This window comes from Primulina tabacum, chromosome 12 (genome assembly GCF_025594145.1).
Source record: "Primulina tabacum isolate GXHZ01 chromosome 12, ASM2559414v2, whole genome shotgun sequence".
NCBI classification, from domain to species: Eukaryota; Viridiplantae; Streptophyta; class Magnoliopsida; order Lamiales; family Gesneriaceae; genus Primulina; species Primulina tabacum.
Genome location: NC_134561.1, coordinates 34972068 through 34989579, shown reverse-complemented (window position 1 = coordinate 34989579; position 17512 = coordinate 34972068). Strand labels below are relative to the sequence as shown.

The window sequence follows — 17512 nt, the reverse complement described above, 5'->3', positions numbered from 1 at the left end:
GCATGAAGAAATCTGTTAATTGAGAGCATAAGCCCTTGTGTGAGTATACATTTTGAGATGTACACTGTAAAGGATAAATTTCTCATATACAATCACTCACACATATACATGAGAGTTGAACTTCAGAGTTTAGTTGAGTAGGTCTTCACACCAAAACATTAAAGATTGTGTTTCTAGTCTTGCATAAGAGACGTTAAATATTATGCGGATTGTGAGGTAGCGGCCTACAATCGAGAGTGTGCTAGGAGTTTCAATTAGGCAAGAGATAAGTCCTACGTTGAAATGAGTTTGTACAAGGTATTGTAAAAATGATAGTCTTCTAGTGGATCCTTTCCAAGAGGAAGAAGGGGTGACGCAAGAGTTGTTAATCTCCGAACATCCATAAACAAATTCGTATATATTTATTTATTGAATTTACTTATCATTTTCATTGTTTTTAAAGATACGTTGTTGAAGTATTTTATGAGTTCTTAAAATACCAAAATATTGCATACCAATTGTTTGATAAAATACTTCAACCAAAATATTTTTACTCATTCAACTTGCTTATATTTTAAATGTTTTACAAAATGTTTAATCGATTTCTCCGAAATATTATTTTGAGTGTCTTCCGCTTGGTTTGAAAACCAAACTCGAATTAAGAAAAATATTACTTTTTATGACACATGTAGTATTTTTCATCGCAAATACGGACCGAATCGACTCGTCTCACATATTTATATACGTGAGATCATTTCACATGAGACATATTCTTAATTAAATGGGCAAATAGCAACCATGTGAAACACAAAAAACATATAACCGCTCTTACATAAAATTAATGATCGGATACAAATTAGAAAAATTACACCGGATATACTGGGGTTGTTAAACTATGGCTTGGTTAATAGATAAAAATTCGAACCAAACCATATTTTTTCAGTTCTACAAAATTCCAGACCAGATCATGGATTTCAATTTGGTTTGTGTTGGTGTGGTTTCGATAATTAATTTTAAGTCTTGAGTTTCATAGTTTACTACATGAGAAAATGTAGCAATTGATTTTTAATAGAAATTGAATGAACATTTTATTTGATCGTGAACAAAATATCATAAATTTAAATACTTTACAGATGAAAAACATTGCAACTTATAAAAAAAATCCTAAAATTTTAGGACTCAAGTTATAATCGGTTTGGTTCGATTTACTTTAAGTCAAAACTCCTGTGCGGAATTAATTTTTTTCGATTTTATTAATTTTAAAATTAGTTAAAACTAAATATTATGATTTGGTTTTGATTTTACGATTTAGTTTGATTCGGTTTCTAGGGGTGACAATTCGGGTGAGTTGGGTCGGGTTGAGCAATAGTAATATTCAAAAATTTTTTGACCCGAACCCAACCCGAACCCGAGCCAACCCGAAAATTCTCAACCTGAGAATTCAAACCGATCCGATCAACCCGATTTTGAATTTTTTTAATTTTTTAAAGAAAATTAAATAAAATTTCAAAAAAAATATAATATTTTAATTTAAACATATAATAATAAAATCTCTATCATATATATTATTTAAATTTGAAAATAAAATAATAAATAAATAAAATATATTTACTAAATCAAAAAAACAATAGTTTAAAGAATAAAAATATTCCAAATAAATATTAAATTATGAAAATTTATGATATAAATATACAATAAATATTTTTTCAAACATACAATATTTTTATATGTAGGCAATATTTATTAATTATATTATTTTTTAAAAAAATTAACATTTTCGGGTCAACTTTGACCCGAACCCAATCCAACCCAACCCGATCATTTTTGTCGGGTCAGCTATTAAGTCCAACCCAACATGATCCGAACCCGAAAACCTCAAACGCGAATCTAATTTTTTTTGGGTTAAACTGTATGAAATTGACGAGTCGTGTCTGATTTTGATATCACCTTATATTTCTGAACACATTTACGACATACTCATCATGTAATAATAGGTGACAATAGAGTCAAAAAATTTAGACAATTTAAATAAATCCAGCACGGAAACAGCTCCCATTCATCACTCACACTCCCACGTTAGTATTCCATTAAACAAATCCATTCCGGTCGGTGAATTCTTCCCACTTGCTTTCCTTGTCTGTGCATCCACATTACAGAGAGAGGAAGCTGCGTTTTTCTAGGTTTTTTGTGTTGATTTTCTTGGCTGATGGGTTCTGAAAGCCCGTTTGCAGCTCAGAAACGGACTTCTAGCGCACTACCGACGACAACCGCCGCCTCCAACGGCGGATCTCGTGTCCGTGCCGCCGCTCTCCTCCCACGTGGCCGGCAGATCAGTAAAACCTTCAACAACATCAAGATCACGATACTATGTGGATTCGTTACTATTCTGGTACTCCGCGGCACGATTGGTATCGGCAACCTTGTGTCCTATGAAGCGGAAGCTGAAAATCAGAATCTCCAAGAAGAAATCAATCGGATCCTCGCCGAGATTCGATCGGATAAGGACCCCGATAACCCGGAGGACCAAGCCGAGGAGTTTTTCAACCCGAATAGGACTTTCGCTTTAGGGCCCAAAATCAGTAACTGGGATGGAGACAGAAAGGTATGGCTTGAAAAGAATCCGATGTTTCCCAATTATGTTAATGGAAAACCTCGGATTTTGCTCGTCACAGGTTCCCCACCGAACCCTTGTGATAATGCGATCGGGGATCATTATTTGTTGAAAGCTGCAAAGAACAAGATTGATTATTGCAGAATACATGGGATTGAGATTGTGTATAATATGGCTCATTTAGATAAGGAATTGGCAGGGTATTGGGCTAAGTTGCCTTTGATTCGAGGGTTGATGTTGGCTCATCCTGAGGTGGAGTGGGTTTGGTGGATGGATAGTGATGCTTTGTTTACTGATATGGCATTTGAGATACCTGTATTTAAGTACAAGGATCATAATATGGTTATTCATGGTTACCCCGATCTGTTGTTTGATCAGAAGTCATGGATCGCGCTGAACACCGGTAGTTTCTTGTTCCGAAATTGTCAGTGGTCATTGGACTTGTTGGATGCTTGGGCTCCAATGGGCCCCAAGGGTCCTGTTCGTGAGGAGGCTGGCAAGATCTTGACGGCAAATTTGAAGGGTCGGCCAGCATTCGAGGCAGATGATCAATCTGCATTGATATATTTGCTGATTTCTCAAAACGATAAATGGATGAATAAGGTTTTTGTTGAGAACTCGTTTTATTTGCACGGATATTGGGAGGGTCTAGTGGACCGGTACGAGGAAATGATTGAAAAATACCACCCGGGACTGGGTGATGACAGGTGGCCATTTGTGACACATTTCGTTGGCTGCAAACCTTGTGGGAGTTATGGGGATTATCCGGTTGAGAGGTGTTTGAAGAGCATGGAGAGGGCTTTCAACTTTGCGGATAATCAAGTTTTGAACTTGTATGGCTTTAGGCATAGGGGATTGGTCAGCCCCAATATTAAGAGGATTAGGAATGAGACTGTTACTCCTTTGGTGTATGTAGATCAGTTTGATTTTCGACATTCAGTTCATCAAAAGGGTGAACACTAGGAGTTAGCTTCTGCACCGCCGCCTTCAACAAAGTTGTTAGGTAATGTGACTTTTCAGTTGCAAGTTTGCAATTAAGTTGTTTGTATTTTCAGTCTGTTGTTGAAATTATTGACCAATAAATTACCTTGAACTTACCTGTAGTTAGCATGTTTTTACTATTTAGGAAATAGAGAAAGACCACGTCTTTGGTAACTGCCTAATTTCGTTATTCAACTAATTCTCTGGAAGTGCAATATAGCTTGGTTATCCTTTCAAAATCATGCTATTTTAGTATAAGCTTGTTGTGTTCAGCTGTAATTGATTTGTTTGCCTTGTAACAAGTAACATTTCGTTGCAACGCTAGTCCAATAATTAGTGTGAAATGTAGCTATACTAAGCTAGCAGATTGTCACAAAATCATTGAAGGATAGTTTGACCTTTTTTTATGTTGATAGGATCTATTGTTGATATTAGGCATGTTTTCTAATTGAAAACACTTATGCAGTCAGAAATGTTAAGAGGTAAAGATCTAGTTATGGATGATATAATCAGCCACTAGTCTTCACCGTTGTGTTTATTTCCAACAACCAGCTTGTGGGATTAGAGTTTAGACACAATGTATGTTTGTTAGCTACTTTATTTTTAATGGAAGACTTCAGTATCGCATCTCTAGATTAACATCTGATAACTATTTAATGAAGTATCCTCACCATGTCATTCTCTTAAACTCTGAATGACAGCGACGATGCTTGGCTAGGCCGTTAAATGATAGGTATGAGACAATATGTTTACCTCGTTGCACGTTCAAATGTATTCAAAAGTTTAGAAATAAATTGAGAGTTATATCAGTGTTCTAAAACTCGGGTTAGGCGGCCGCCTGCGCCTCCCGACCATACCGAAAAGGTTCTAGGTAGCAAGGGCGCCTAGACAGTCCTAGGCGTTTAGAGTTGTTTTGAGATTTTTATTTTTTTGGAAGCCCGATTAAAATGAGAACATGACATAAGAAATAATTATAGGTATTGAAAGCCCAATTAAAAACATGATTTGTTGGCTTGCGCTTACCACTCTCATCTTCTCCGTCTCCATACTTCTGCGCACACAAGAAAATCGAATCAGGTCCTAAAGGTAGTTTTTTTCTTTATTTTGATTTTTCTGCATTGCCTGTTATCATGACCGGCCTTAAGCTGAAACGTGAGGAATGAACCAGGTGTCAATTGGATTTTAACGAAGTTTGGGCTGAAATTTATTCTAAGAAACATTACAAGTCTCTTGATACCGTGGAATCCGCCTAGGCGGCGTAGGAGCTGGTCTAGCGCCCGACAAGCGTCTAGCAAATTTTAGCATCTTGAATTATATGCATTATAAACCTTATTTTAATCAGGAAAATGTTACTTATTTTTTATAGTTGCCTTAAGGGTTGAGAGTTCGCGCACAGAATTATGTATTGTTGTCAGAACTTCACTGGTTTGCAACTGACAAATGTTGATTCCGTAACTTATTGACAAAAATAATTGAAAGAATGTTGATAGCTGTGATGTAAGAGCTAATAATTTTGATAATTGTGAGGTGGATCCGCTGGTTGTAGTTGTTTATATCGGCTCAAATTTTGAGTTGTTTTGACGGTAATTCCTTTTTCTCTTATGTTTATAAAATGATTTTTTTCTTAAGCATGCATGAATGCGGGAACATTAGTATTTTAACTCGGGGGTTACTATCTAATGAAAATATTATCTACATTTATGGAATTATACCTGATGCCTCCTTATGGAAATGATAATTCCTAAACCGGAAGCAGGGATAGATGCTAGAACAAAATTTTGTAACAAAATATCTCGAGAAATTTATAAATATAGAATTAGGTCTCAACAAGGAAACCAGTGTTAAAATCAATTACAAGTTTCATGTTGGACACAGTATAATATTGAAAGTATATCATTCTTGAAATGGCTTAACCATTCTTGAAGCAGTGAACAGAAAGAAATGGCCACCTGTGTCAACTTGTAGTTGAGAATCTAGGATGTCAGCCATCTTTTTTTGCAGACAATTTGGTTCTTACGGAAAAAGTGATTCCTCAGAGTGCCAAGACAATTATATGAGAGCTCTAGAGACCTGCAATGGGGACTGTCTGGACTTGGAGTCAACTTCCTTTAGTCCCAAACATTGTTCTATTAAACTATGGAACATAGGGCGTGGAGCATGAGAGAGGATAAAAAAATCTGACTATTTCCTTTGGTTGATGGGTATGAAATAGTCATGTTACTGCTGCCTTGCATATTGAACATTCTTTTTTGATCAAGTTTGTCCTTTTATGCAGCTTCACCGTATGTGGATTTGTGAATCCGCATATGGTTTTAGGCTTTCTTGGAAATTCATCTCGTTGCACTGTTTTGAGAACGCCGAGAACACGGAAAGAAAGCTGTTCTTTTAATGTTTCATATTTATTCCGAATACCCAAGTTTTTATTTAGGAATGCTGTAAACTATCACTATCCCAAGCTTGTCCAGAAGGATATTGTGCTTTTGGGAGAATGCTGATTGATAAGTTTTTCATACGTTTATTAATTACTCTTTATGATTTGTATTTGGAACAGAAGTAGCTTTGATTAGTTTACAATATGATAAGAGCACAAAAGTGGGATTCTTGTACTGCAACTTTATGATTCCTCACAATGGTAGCTGTCAAATGAATTCTACATCGCTGGTTTAATTATGTCTTCTTGAACTAGAAACGTTGAGTTAAACGTGAAATTATACGAGAATGTTGAATTCGAACCTATAATCTTTCGCAGTCTCGTACTAAATTAATCAGCATTTGAATAAGCTTCACCATCCATATACATCTTAAGACTAATTTTCATCGATCTCAACATAACAATGACAAATGTTATACCCTCAGTCTATATGATGGATTCGAGCCATATTAGTGTCAGCGAACAAAAAAAAAAGATATTCCATAACAGACACGAAACAATGTCTTTATGCATCAATATATCGAAGAGCTTGCATAAAATGAATCAAAATTCCTAAGGCCTAAACACGGTAACTACATGACTGAATTAGCACAAGCCTATTCTTTACAACTTCTCTATAGTTTCTTCTGTACAGCAAAGTTTTATGGAAACTTGAGTATATACTAATGACTAAACTAATTTATATGATACAACAAAGGAATTGGTGCTGACATACCTACAGGGTTAATGCTCTCTGTACAAATGTCGTGGTACATTTTGGTGAAAGATCTGCTTTTACACTTTGAGTCGTCTATCCTTTCGCAAGCTGATGTCCCAAAGGCAAGGCACCTAAATCGAGCCAAATTCGATGAAACAATCCAACCAACACGGAACATTTCTCTCGACAAAGGTGAGAGTGCCAAAATCATTCCCCCGACAACTCATTTGGCCTGAGGCTTGTGATAAATCAGATGTTTGCGCCATCCAAACTGAAAGTGTCATGGTTCACTACTCGAATTCTTTATCAGCAAGACTTCAGGTTTTGTAAAGCCACAGACAGCGTCCTCCAACTCCATGTTCTTTGAACCCATAAAGCAAATAAGTTCAGTAGAATTAAAAGCTCATGGCTTGTCAAAGCAGCAGAGTGTAGATCAACAATCTCAACTCATCATATGCTGACCAATGTGAAAAAAATCTTCAAAATATTAAGCAATTCTCAATCTTTTACGCCTTTCTTGGTTAGATTTATTCCCTTTGCATTCTCCATTTCAGCCTCCTTTTGAGCTTTCTTCTTTTCTAGTTCATCCTGTTTACAGTTTTCTTCGTGAGCTTTCTGATACAACCTCACAAAGTTTAAGAGGGTTGCAGTAACTGCATACATGTTGAGACATTGACTCAGTGATCTACAATTAACAAAAGTCATGTGTTAACGGAGAAAAGATTGTCATTCTACCTTGTTCAAACGGGCATCGGGCTGGATCCTCACCAAAATATAAAGCTAGTGCATCTGCATTTCTTCCCTGTAAACAATAGCATTAATGAATGCCATTATTACCACGGTCACGTGTGAGGTTATCTAATAACATAATAATCCAGGTGGATACATACGGCAGTGGAATATAGATTTGTTACAGAGGACACTTCTATCTCAGCAGCACTAACAAATTCTGCCAAGTTCTGTCAAAGAAAATAAAAGTGAATCTTCTGGAGACATTGTAGCTTTCAAATCTTTGGAATAAAAGAACAAGGAAAAAAATCCACAAAACAAAATTAAAAAAAAAATTCAAGTTTTATAGTGGAATTGCACACTTAAATAAAAAATAATACCTTGCGAAAAGTTTCGGATACAGGACCATCATTTTCTGAAGCAGTCAACTCCTGCTTTACCTTTTCTAAACCTTTGATAATGGCTTGCATTTCCTCAGCCAAAGATTTCAGTTGTATCTACAAAGAAACTTCTTATTATGCAAGTCTTTCTACAGTGATTTAAAATCTATGGTCAACTCAGAGATAAATACCAACCTTTGAGGCCGTTTCCAGGCTAATAAGATCTTTGTGAAAGTCTAAAAGAGATGGTGATTTAGATGCAAGTACCTAATATAAAAGATGAAAAAACACAAATTAGTGACCTTCCTCTAAATGCCTAACCACTCTAATGTAAATGGCTAAATCATGGAAAGCAGGGTAGTCTGCAAAAACGTGCAGATGTTCCAAGGGTTAATTTTTTTCATACTACAGAATCAAAGCTCAAATTTTCTACGTGGTACACCATGGCTTCGAAACCTGCTAAGTGCTAATCAGGAATACCTGAAACTATAAGTAACAGACGGAACGAATGTCGGCAGTCATTACTTATTCGTACATAAGTAATTACTTATTTAAGCTCTTTCTCTTTCTTGTTAAGGTATTTTTCATGTAGTCACACAAAGTAACACTAGGCAAATAAAATTTAGGCACTCTACATTGGTGTCATATGTGGATGGAAGGAGGTAAAAAGAAAGTGCATTAGAAGCTGCATTCTAGTTCATGGATCAGGTGGAAGTGTAAGAGCTACAGTAGAAAGAGAGAGAGAAGGGAAAAAAAAAAGAAGAAAGAAAGAAATGGTAGAAAAGAATGGATCCATTAGAGTGGAAACAAGAGACAAAGTAGCAGTTTGACAGATAACAACAAAGCTTCCGGCTGTCCATTCAGTTCTAAAAAAAAGGACTGTACATCCAGATTCAACAAGAAACCAATTTTCTGCCCGGTCCATTCTAAAACAAAACAGCTTTGGGACAATTATCCCAGTAAGATGGAAAGGACCGGCAGGTTGAAGAACTGGTTTCATAGAATTTATGGTTTTTTCACCAAACACGTTGTGATACATAGAAACACCTTGCAAGGACCAACGAAAGCATTGTCAAAAAAGTCAAAGATTTATTGATAGATCTTAGTCTTTTCCCATCCCACGGCCCACCATCTCCCTTCCATCAGCCATGCACCGTATCATACTCAACCAGTTATTTTTATATAATCCAAGTAAAACTATGGCAAGTTCATAGCAGAACTTTGTCAGTTATCACCGAAATCCAATTTTCCAATCTCTCGTAGACACACCTTTGCCGTCTTTCTTTCTACATTGAATCTCAAACCAAGCACCAAATATAGTTTATAGTACAAATGGGAGGGGAAGCACCTCAGAAAATCTGGCAGTTTTGGAAGATATATGTAGACATGTAAAACAAAAAATAACAATTGTTTGGGAGAAGTGGAGGGATCCATGTTATGGACCTTTTACATTATTATTATGGGCTTTAAAGTTTTGGGACTGATTTGAGTCTTGGAAAATCTAGAAATAGGGGGATGATAAATATAATGAATGGGAGGGAGATTGGAATTGATTCCGTTAATTTGTTAAGTTTGGAGACTAGCGTGTGCTAGGGACTAGCAGTTTCCAGGGGGGAGTTGAACTCTCTTGTACAGAGGATTACCCCTGGGAGCTTACATTCTTCTTTATTTTAGTTGATTGTTGTTGAAATATTAGCACATTTTATCTAATTTGTAGTTGTAGAAGCAAACATTGTCAATGAATTACAGCAAACATTTCTTAATTATATAGAAATTGAAGATACATATCCCACCCACTGGGTCCAGTCGGATTTACTCTCAAACTGGGAAGGCTGATGATGGCCAATCATAATATGGATTGATTCATGCAGGACAACAAAATAAATAGCATTTTATCATATTGAACTCCATATTATGTATAGCCTAGGAAGCAGTGGAGGTATTTGGAAGACCTACTACAGAAAATTAAGAAAAAAAGAAAGGGCCAAAAAGCAACAGGGCAATACCTTACACAGATAATGCATAAGTGTCATCTTGCTATTGGAGGCACGTGTATCAGTGAGTTTCAAAAGACTGTCCAACTTGAATCCAACTGCTGCACCTGAATGGGGAAACAATAATTTCAGATAAAGATTCTTGTAAAATCTTTCATGTTTTCTGCCACATGATATGGCAACTATAGTATATTAATCCAATTTGTTTGCCCTTTTGTTCTTCTCATAGCTTGGGCTTTGGATCCAGTTTATTCACACACAACTACAAAGAGGGGGGAGGGAAAGAGATATGATAGAAATTAGAAAAGGTAGATAGACTTGGCAAAGGGTATGATCCGGCTTTGGAATTACTAGTTTTTTACCCTCTCTTTTTCTCTTCTATTTTTTTTTTTTGTCTGTGTCAATGGACATGGCTTCGTGGGTGACCGGATGTTGAAATCATGTAAGCATTTCTTGTTAATTTTTATGGTCAGAACATCATTATTCTTGAGAATTGCAGAGGTTGATGGAAAAATCAAAAACTTCACTTGTATAGTGAGGTAAGACATGTATCAGCATATGCAACAAGGTCACACAGTCCAAACACTAAAACATAACACTTTTTCATGAAAAAGTACCTCTGGCAGTTCCCTGATTCAACGTATTTCCAAGATATAAAATTTTCTTCATGATTTCTTTCAGTTTGAGGGATTGTCGAACCTAATGCAAGTAAAAGGTTGAGTTATCAAGAATGTAAAAACAACCAGCAAACAACCATTGGCATTTCTAATGTACCTCTTCACAAGAAGAATTTACGATTGTCAAGTTTTTTTTGAAATCAGAAACCTGAGATGAAAAACAAATTAAGGCATGCACACCATTAAATTATCAGAAACTTCATAAATGTCCCACAACAAACCTGAGAATAGAACAGAATCTTGAATAAGAAAACCCTAAGTTTAGATTCCACTCGTGGCACCTTCATCAGCTCCAGAAAAAACTGAAAGATCATCGAGCAATGCATCCATTTAAAGTTGAAAAAACAAAAACATTGTTATTTAAATTCTAAAAGAAGGTAAAAAATTAACACACATTAAAAGAAAGGTAAATATAAAAATAACACAGGTAAATATAAAAATAACACACACACACGCACATGTGTGTGTGTGTGTATAAAATAATAACACACGCATGAACGCGCACACGCACGCTTATATATATATATATATATATTAAAACAAGTTACAACCAAAGTAAAAGTATGATCGTCATTGCCAAGGCCTCAGATGCACTTTTTCCAAATTAATTATGCCATTAACAATAGAAGATATTAACCAATCTTATCTCAGAAATACATTTCTATGTAGAACTGAAAAAAAGAATTTTTATGACTGATCAAAACCTTACAAACCATTTCTCTATTACAGCTATATGAAATTTTACTTGCTAAATGGAAAATATTCACCATTTGAAGGTCTATTAATTTTTGGTGAATGATTAGCTATTTCTGAAGCCTCAAGTTTAACCATGCCGTGACTTCAGAAACTCATGAAGTATACTCGAAGCATATAAGACGAGGAATTACATTTGAGTTGCCTAACATAGCAATGCTATATAATGGCAAATCATGAATATATATATATATGTTTGTGTCTGCACGCGTGCTGTGTTTCTCAACTTCTGGGAAAGATTAAATTCTCTGAGATATCAAATAAACCATCCGAGACTAGAATCAAAGTTATTGCTCGGAAACAGTGCGATAGGTATTTTTGAGGACTGTGATGTGGATAGAAAGAGAAGGGGTTCCAATAGTACTCAAAATCAGGTCTCCAGAGACATCTCGTAGCAATTTCTATCAAGTATTACAAGTTTCTCTAGAAATATGCAGGCATGGATAGCTCTTATTATAAACAGTTAAAATCTGGTTGCCTGACTGAAGTTTCAATCAGCTTCAGTATCAAACTCAGTTCCACTCACACAAACACACACATATTATATATTAATATGAAGAAAGAAATCCAAAAAAAGTCAAAACACAAATAACAAAAAAAAAAGGCAAGCTCTTATGTCGTGACAACTGTTCCATTTAGGCTGATCTCAATACCGGATCATTGGAGTACTATTAAAATCCTACCTCTTTGCGTGACAGACCATTATTAGCTAGTACTTAATCAAAACCAATAGCTACCAGGACAAAAAGAAGTGGACTGCATCCATACACCACATGCACAAACATGGCAAGCAAGATCTAGAACAAAACCAACAGCAAATAGATAAGTCATGGTCCAGTTTGCACACCTGTTCACATTTGCCCAACTGATCGAGGTCTCCCGTGTATCCCTAAAGAGTGAAATAGTGAAATACAAATATCAAACGAAAAGGAAATAATGGATCCCCAGATTAGTGAAAATACCACGAAAATATGTCAAAATACACAAGGAAATAAGCTTCACCTTGAGAAGTTCCATCTCTTCCTTTGTTGGACAGAATTTAATAAGATTTTCAACTTGATCAGCATCTAAAATTGATTCATCCAAAGCAAGAACTGCAGCCTGTCAAAGTGAACCATCCATGCTGTTGTAAGAATATCGAAAAGCCGTAATTTAGTAGGTATAACCATAAGCAGTTAGGAGGTAGGATCACCTCCACCCATATAATCTTATTGGAACATGAAAAGAATCAAAAGAAAGGGTTGAAAAGGACATGTTTCTGATAGCAGCTGAGTGGCCTGGGCTGAAAATATTTAACTTCAAACTATCTAACTTTCTCTAATTGCTGCTTTTTTTCACAATTACATTAATCACCGTTCTAAGGAAATGATATGCCACACAAAGAATTTCTATAATCTGAGATACGTTTTTTCTCCATTCAGCAGAAAAAAAGCTTCCGAACTCCATAAAAACTCACATCAGATTATGAAAGTCAGTAGTTGGCTCTAACACCACCATATCCTCTTATATAACTTAATTAGGTACATTTACACCAGAATGTAAATCTCAAGTCAACTTTTGTTGCCTCTTCACCATTGCTGCTTTTTTATTGTTATCCTCGAGTCATTCCTTCGGAAATTTCAAATGATTCGACACAACAATTCATATCCTTACGCATGCATGACAATTTTAAACAAAAGATGCATTTGAAGTTCTAAAAACGGTTTTCAAATAATAAAATTATAACCACCGAAAGAGATAAGACATCATTTTAGTCCAACAGGTGGTTGATGTCAAATGAAAGAAATGACATATTGAGAACAAAAATACTCAATAGGAAACTTATAGCATATTAGCTTACCATCATGTCTGGAAGTGGCATTTTCACTTTGGTAAGCATAATTTCGGTATTATTTGCCCTTCGAAGGTCAACCTACAAAAGAGAAAGCATCGAATTGAGAAACTAAAAGCAAGAAAAAATTAATCAAAGTGTGAAATAAGTCCCCAACCCACATATTCAAATCAGTAATTAGACACCCTCATGATCCAAAAGATAACACACCGCAAAAAAACAGAGGGAGAAAACAATAATAAAACGAGATAGAAATTTTTAACTACATAATCTGGGTTGCATTGCTCATTGATATGGGAGAGATAACAACCTCAAACTTACTGTTATTCGAAGTTCAACAGCGTAAATGATGCCAAAAAAACACATAAAAAGGCTATGCTACACTGTGATATTAACATTTCACGGGATATTTTCTTGAAGCAACAACTTTATCAACAATTAAATGCCAAGATTTGTTTTTGTACTCCCATGATCAACAAAGCCCGAACACTCTAGTTCTTGGTTCAAGCTCTGTACAGGTCGTCAAAAGAGTCTGTAAATTTATGTCTGCTGAGTACACTAGCTATTAGAATGATTAAAATAGTAAAATCTAATTTATCACCACTGGGCAGGTTTCCTTTCCGACTGAATACGTACCAATATATAGTGAACACCGATACTGAAATTATACTGATATGATATCTGGACAGAGAATAGTATAAATGTGCATTCACAAAAAGATTCTATCTTCATGAGGATAACACAAAAGAACGTACAATCTGTTACCAGAGTCTATTTTTAGGTGTTCTCGAGCTACTTGGGTTGTTAGCTATACATAACTTTAATCAATGAACTTATATGTACATCATCACAATTTCACAAACACAACCTCACTGTCATGGCCACCTAGAATATAGTAACTCTGTATTTCTCCAGAAACAAATCTCCGGTAAGAGAACGATTATTAGCTTCATACAACATTACCATATGGACTTTTTCAGGCTTAGATCCAGCAGACTTCCGGCGACCACCAGATTTGCCTCCTGCACTATCTGACTTTGGCACTGTCGCAGAGAATAGAGTCTCAAGTTCCGACACATCAAACTCTGGTGCACTAGATTACAGTGCAGAGTGTCAGCAGAGCAAGGAAATCGAGAAGCCATAAAGAAAGAATATATAAAAAAAATTGTTACACGATGCTATCTTACGTATTTCTTTCTGGAGATTGGTAAAGAAGTGCTAGAAATTTTCAAAAATTAGTATAACTAATGAAGAAAGGCAAGCAATCCCCAGATCGAAACCAAAAAATTAAATCAGCAGTGATAGAGAAATACACTTGAGGTTCTCCAAATCTCTGCAATTCTTCCCACAAGCTTCCTTGTAATGCCCTGGTAACCTTGCTCCAGTGAAGTGGTTTTAAGGTAGATCTTCGAGATGCTGCAGCACCTGACATACCAGGAGGACGTGAAGCACGCCCACTACTTGCAGACAACCCTCTTCCATCTACTGCTGGTCCTTTTGCACCAAATGGTGGAGGTGGGGGTGGTCCAACACCTGGAGGTCTAGGAGGTCCTGGAGGTGCCGGTGGACCAGGTGCTCGACTTCCAGGAGGGGGTGGTGGAGGTGGGCCTCTTCCTACGGGTGGAGGTGGTGGAGGTGGGCCACCAAACATGGGTGGAAGAGGTGGTGTTGGGGCTCCATGTGTATGAGGAGTTGTTGGGCCTCCTGGAGGAGGTGGAGGTGGAGGAGGGCCTCTCCCTATGGGCGGAGGTGGGCCACCAAACACGGGTGGAGGAGGTGGTGTTGGGCCTCCGGGAGGAGGTGGAGGTGGAGGTGGACCTCTTCCTATGGGCGGAGGTGGTGTAGGTGGGCCACCAAACATGGGTGGGGATGGAGGTGGAGGTGGAGGTGGAGGTGGAGGTGTTGGGCCTCCAGGAGGAAGTGGAGGTGGGCCACCAGACATGGGTGGAGGAGGTGGTGTTGGGGCTCCACGTGTAAGAAGTGGTGGAGGAGGTGTTGGGCCTCTAGGAGGAGGTGGTGGTGGAGGTGGGGCCCTAGGCAAAGGGGGAGGTGGTGGCGACGGCACTGAGTCCCGAAGCATAGGAGGAGGCAGAGGTGGTTCTGGTACTCTATTAATTGGTAAAGATGGGGGTGGAGGAGGTGTCATAGCACGTACCGGAGGTGGAGGTGGAGATGGCACCCCAAATGATGGACTATGAATAGGAGGTGGTGGCGGTGCAGGAGGCAGGGATGGTGTAGTGCCAAGCAATGGAGGTGGGGGTGGTGGAGGTGGAACTCCATATAAGGGAAAATTTTGGACCCCATAGACTGGAGGTGGTGGTCGGTGGTTAAATTGGACGCCAAGTGAAGCCGGAGATGGGGGTGGAGTTATTTCTACAACGGAAGATCTTTGCGATAAAGATACACAAGTAAATGGTGGCGGCGGTGGTGGAGTTGGGGAATTTGGTGAATGTGCCAGAACATAACTCCCAGATGACCGAGGTGGCGGCGGCGGAGGTACAGATGGTAAAATTCGACTAACATTCTGAAAAATAGAAAGGTTGGAAGGTGGGGCAAGTGGCGGAGGTGGGGGTACAGATGGAAAAATTGGACTTATGTTCTGAAAATTGGAAAAGCTGGAAGGTGGGGGAGGTGGTGGTGGTGGTGGAGAAAGAGGTGGGAGAAAAGTCACCTCCAAATTCATACTAATGTCTGCATTTTTAGAAGGCGAGGACAGTGATGGAGTAGAACACAACTGAGTAAAATCTGTACTTTGAGAGGACAGTGATGGAGTAGGAGACGACAACTGAGTAAAATCTGTATTTTGAGAATATTGCAACGGCGGGGAAGGAGGGGGGGGGAGGGGGAGGGGGAGGGGGCGGGGGCGGGGGTGGGGGTGGTGAGCTTTTAGGAAAAGCATTGGCAGCGCTTGCTGATGAAAGTAATGGAGGTGGAGGTGGTGGTGGTGGTGGTGGTGGTGGTGGTGGTTGAGGAGGAGATGATGGAGCTGGACTAAGTTCATAGGCCTCACTCTCTACCTTTGGTGATGACGGTAGACTTGTGGAAGAGGCCTCTTGGACGGGTGACAAATCTAATGATGATGGACAAGATGAATGCTTTCCATGGCCTGATGAGATTGGCTTGTCAGCTGTAGCTGTGGATTCTGAAGATGCAGTAACAGATGGGGATTTAGATTTTTCCCCAGGCACAGAACCCTTGCCAAGAGATAGTGCTGCTGGAGCACTGTTATGTCTTGACGGAGGATAATATACATGCATTGAATTAGTGTAAGAACCTTTATTAGTAGGTATCCACCTGGATACAGCATTTGCCTTTGCTTGTCTTGCTAGAGGACCCAGAGACTCTTGCTGCTTAGTTTTCTTATTGAAACTTACAGCATCCGAAGCAGGTTTTAAATTGGTGACTGACTGCTTTTTTGTGACTGTTGAGAACCCCTTAACCAACTTCTGACTATTATTATCAGCAACAGAATTCTGCTCCATTACAGAGGGTAGTTCCAGACTTTCCTTGTTCTCTTCTTCAAAATTGCCATGCATACCGGCATTTACAGATACAGTTACAGAGTTACTAGACACATAAGATATCCCCGACATGGATTCTAAATTGATGTCCCCATTACGCAATAATATATTATTTGAATCCAGCTTGATGTCTTGTATGTGAATTCCCTCGTATGCGGCACAATCTTGAAATGCATGATGATCCAACTCATCCTTCAAGATTTCTTTATGATGATTTTCATCAACTTGGGCGGTAGCTTGGACTGCAAGGTCATCAGCCTCTCCCTTGCCATCCTGACCATCAATTACACTGCTGAAGATCTCTTCTGCCTCAAAAAATTCCTCGGGTGAAGCAACTTCGGTTTCATTGTCATCATCACTTCCTGCTTCTATGGTGGTAATGAACGGAAGAGAATCTACATCTGAAAAGAGAACCTGATCCAGAAAAGCAAAAGGTCAAATTCTGAATCTTCAGAAACAGAGAGAATAGCACAAGCAACACAGAATTTTACCTCTGATTTAAATTCCTTGGAAAATTGATCTTTCACATCCCAAAGAACATCAACTTCATCACGGGCCAGCATCAAAATATTTGACCTGACAAATGCTGTATGCAGCATAACTCTGAATATTATTTCCTCCCTCACTAGATCATCCTCAAAATGGATACATTCAAGAACAACATCTCCTTGAACGCGGCAATGAATATCAATTTTCACTAGTTCACACTCTTCCTGCATCCAAATATCATAAGAACACCTATTTTTTTTACAGCTTAACCTATTTATTTAATATGAAATAGATGAATTGTGGCTTACCTGACTATACAGACGAATATGCTTTTTCAATTTAGAAGATGAAAACAAAAGCTTTGAACTTCTAGTGGATTCTTTCAAAGAAGGATCCTGACCATATACACGAACTACAGGCCGGCATCCACTCCCACCAT

General features: G+C 38.0%; 2 protein-coding genes across 5 annotated transcripts; one reads left to right on the top strand and one right to left on the bottom strand.

The window, feature by feature from the left end:
* The first annotated feature begins 1988 nt into the window (after positions 1–1988).
* On the top strand, positions 1989–6111 carry LOC142520533 (putative xyloglucan 6-xylosyltransferase 5). Of its 3 annotated transcripts, none has more exons than XR_012813949.1 (3): positions 1989–3593; positions 5608–5772; positions 5847–6111. XR_012813949.1 is itself a non-coding variant. In XM_075623543.1 (2 exons), the coding sequence occupies exon 1, from the start codon at positions 2186–2188 to the stop codon at positions 3551–3553; it is 1368 nt and encodes a 455-aa protein (XP_075479658.1). In that variant the 5' UTR covers positions 1989–2185; the 3' UTR covers positions 3554–3593; positions 5847–6111. The 3 variants fall into 3 exon arrangements, 1 of the variants encoding a protein (XP_075479658.1); XR_012813948.1 differs by lacking the exon at positions 5608–5772 and adding an exon at positions 4549–4657; XM_075623543.1 differs by lacking the exon at positions 5608–5772.
* Positions 6112–6467: 356 nt separating this feature from the next.
* Positions 6468–16287, bottom strand: LOC142520574 (uncharacterized). Of its 2 annotated transcripts, XM_075623612.1 has the most exons (14): positions 14377–16287; positions 14027–14156; positions 13073–13144; positions 12235–12333; positions 12080–12121; positions 10701–10781; positions 10577–10627; positions 10420–10501; positions 9815–9909; positions 8004–8075; positions 7809–7925; positions 7590–7658; positions 7435–7501; positions 6468–7352 (listed from the first exon to the last, which is right to left on the bottom strand). In XM_075623612.1, the coding sequence occupies exons 1-14, from the start codon at positions 16062–16064 to the stop codon at positions 7198–7200; spliced, it is 2820 nt and encodes a 939-aa protein (XP_075479727.1). In that variant the 5' UTR covers positions 16065–16287; the 3' UTR covers positions 6468–7197. The 2 variants fall into 2 exon arrangements, 1 of the variants encoding a protein (XP_075479727.1); XR_012813954.1 differs by lacking the exons at positions 6468–7352; positions 7435–7501; positions 7590–7658 and having other exon boundaries at positions 9820–9909.
* Positions 16288–17512: the final 1225 nt, after the last annotated feature.

Bases quoted from the DNA above. Each gene is read 5' to 3' on its own strand.
- LOC142520533 (XM_075623543.1), top strand. From the start codon at position 2,186: ATGGGTTCTGAAAGCCCGTTTGCAGCTCAGAAACGGACTTCTAGCGCA.
- LOC142520574 (XM_075623612.1), bottom strand. From the start codon at position 16,064: ATGAACTTAGTCCAGCTCCATCATCTCCTCCTCAACCACCACCACCAC. The intron at 14,157-14,376 runs GTATTTCTCTAT...ACTGTAATCTAG, and splicing joins AGATTTGGAGAACCTCAAGT to TGCACCAGAGTTTGATGTGT. The intron at 7,659-7,808 runs GTATTATTTTTT...TTTCTTTGACAG, and splicing joins TATCCGAAACTTTTCGCAAG to AACTTGGCAGAATTTGTTAG.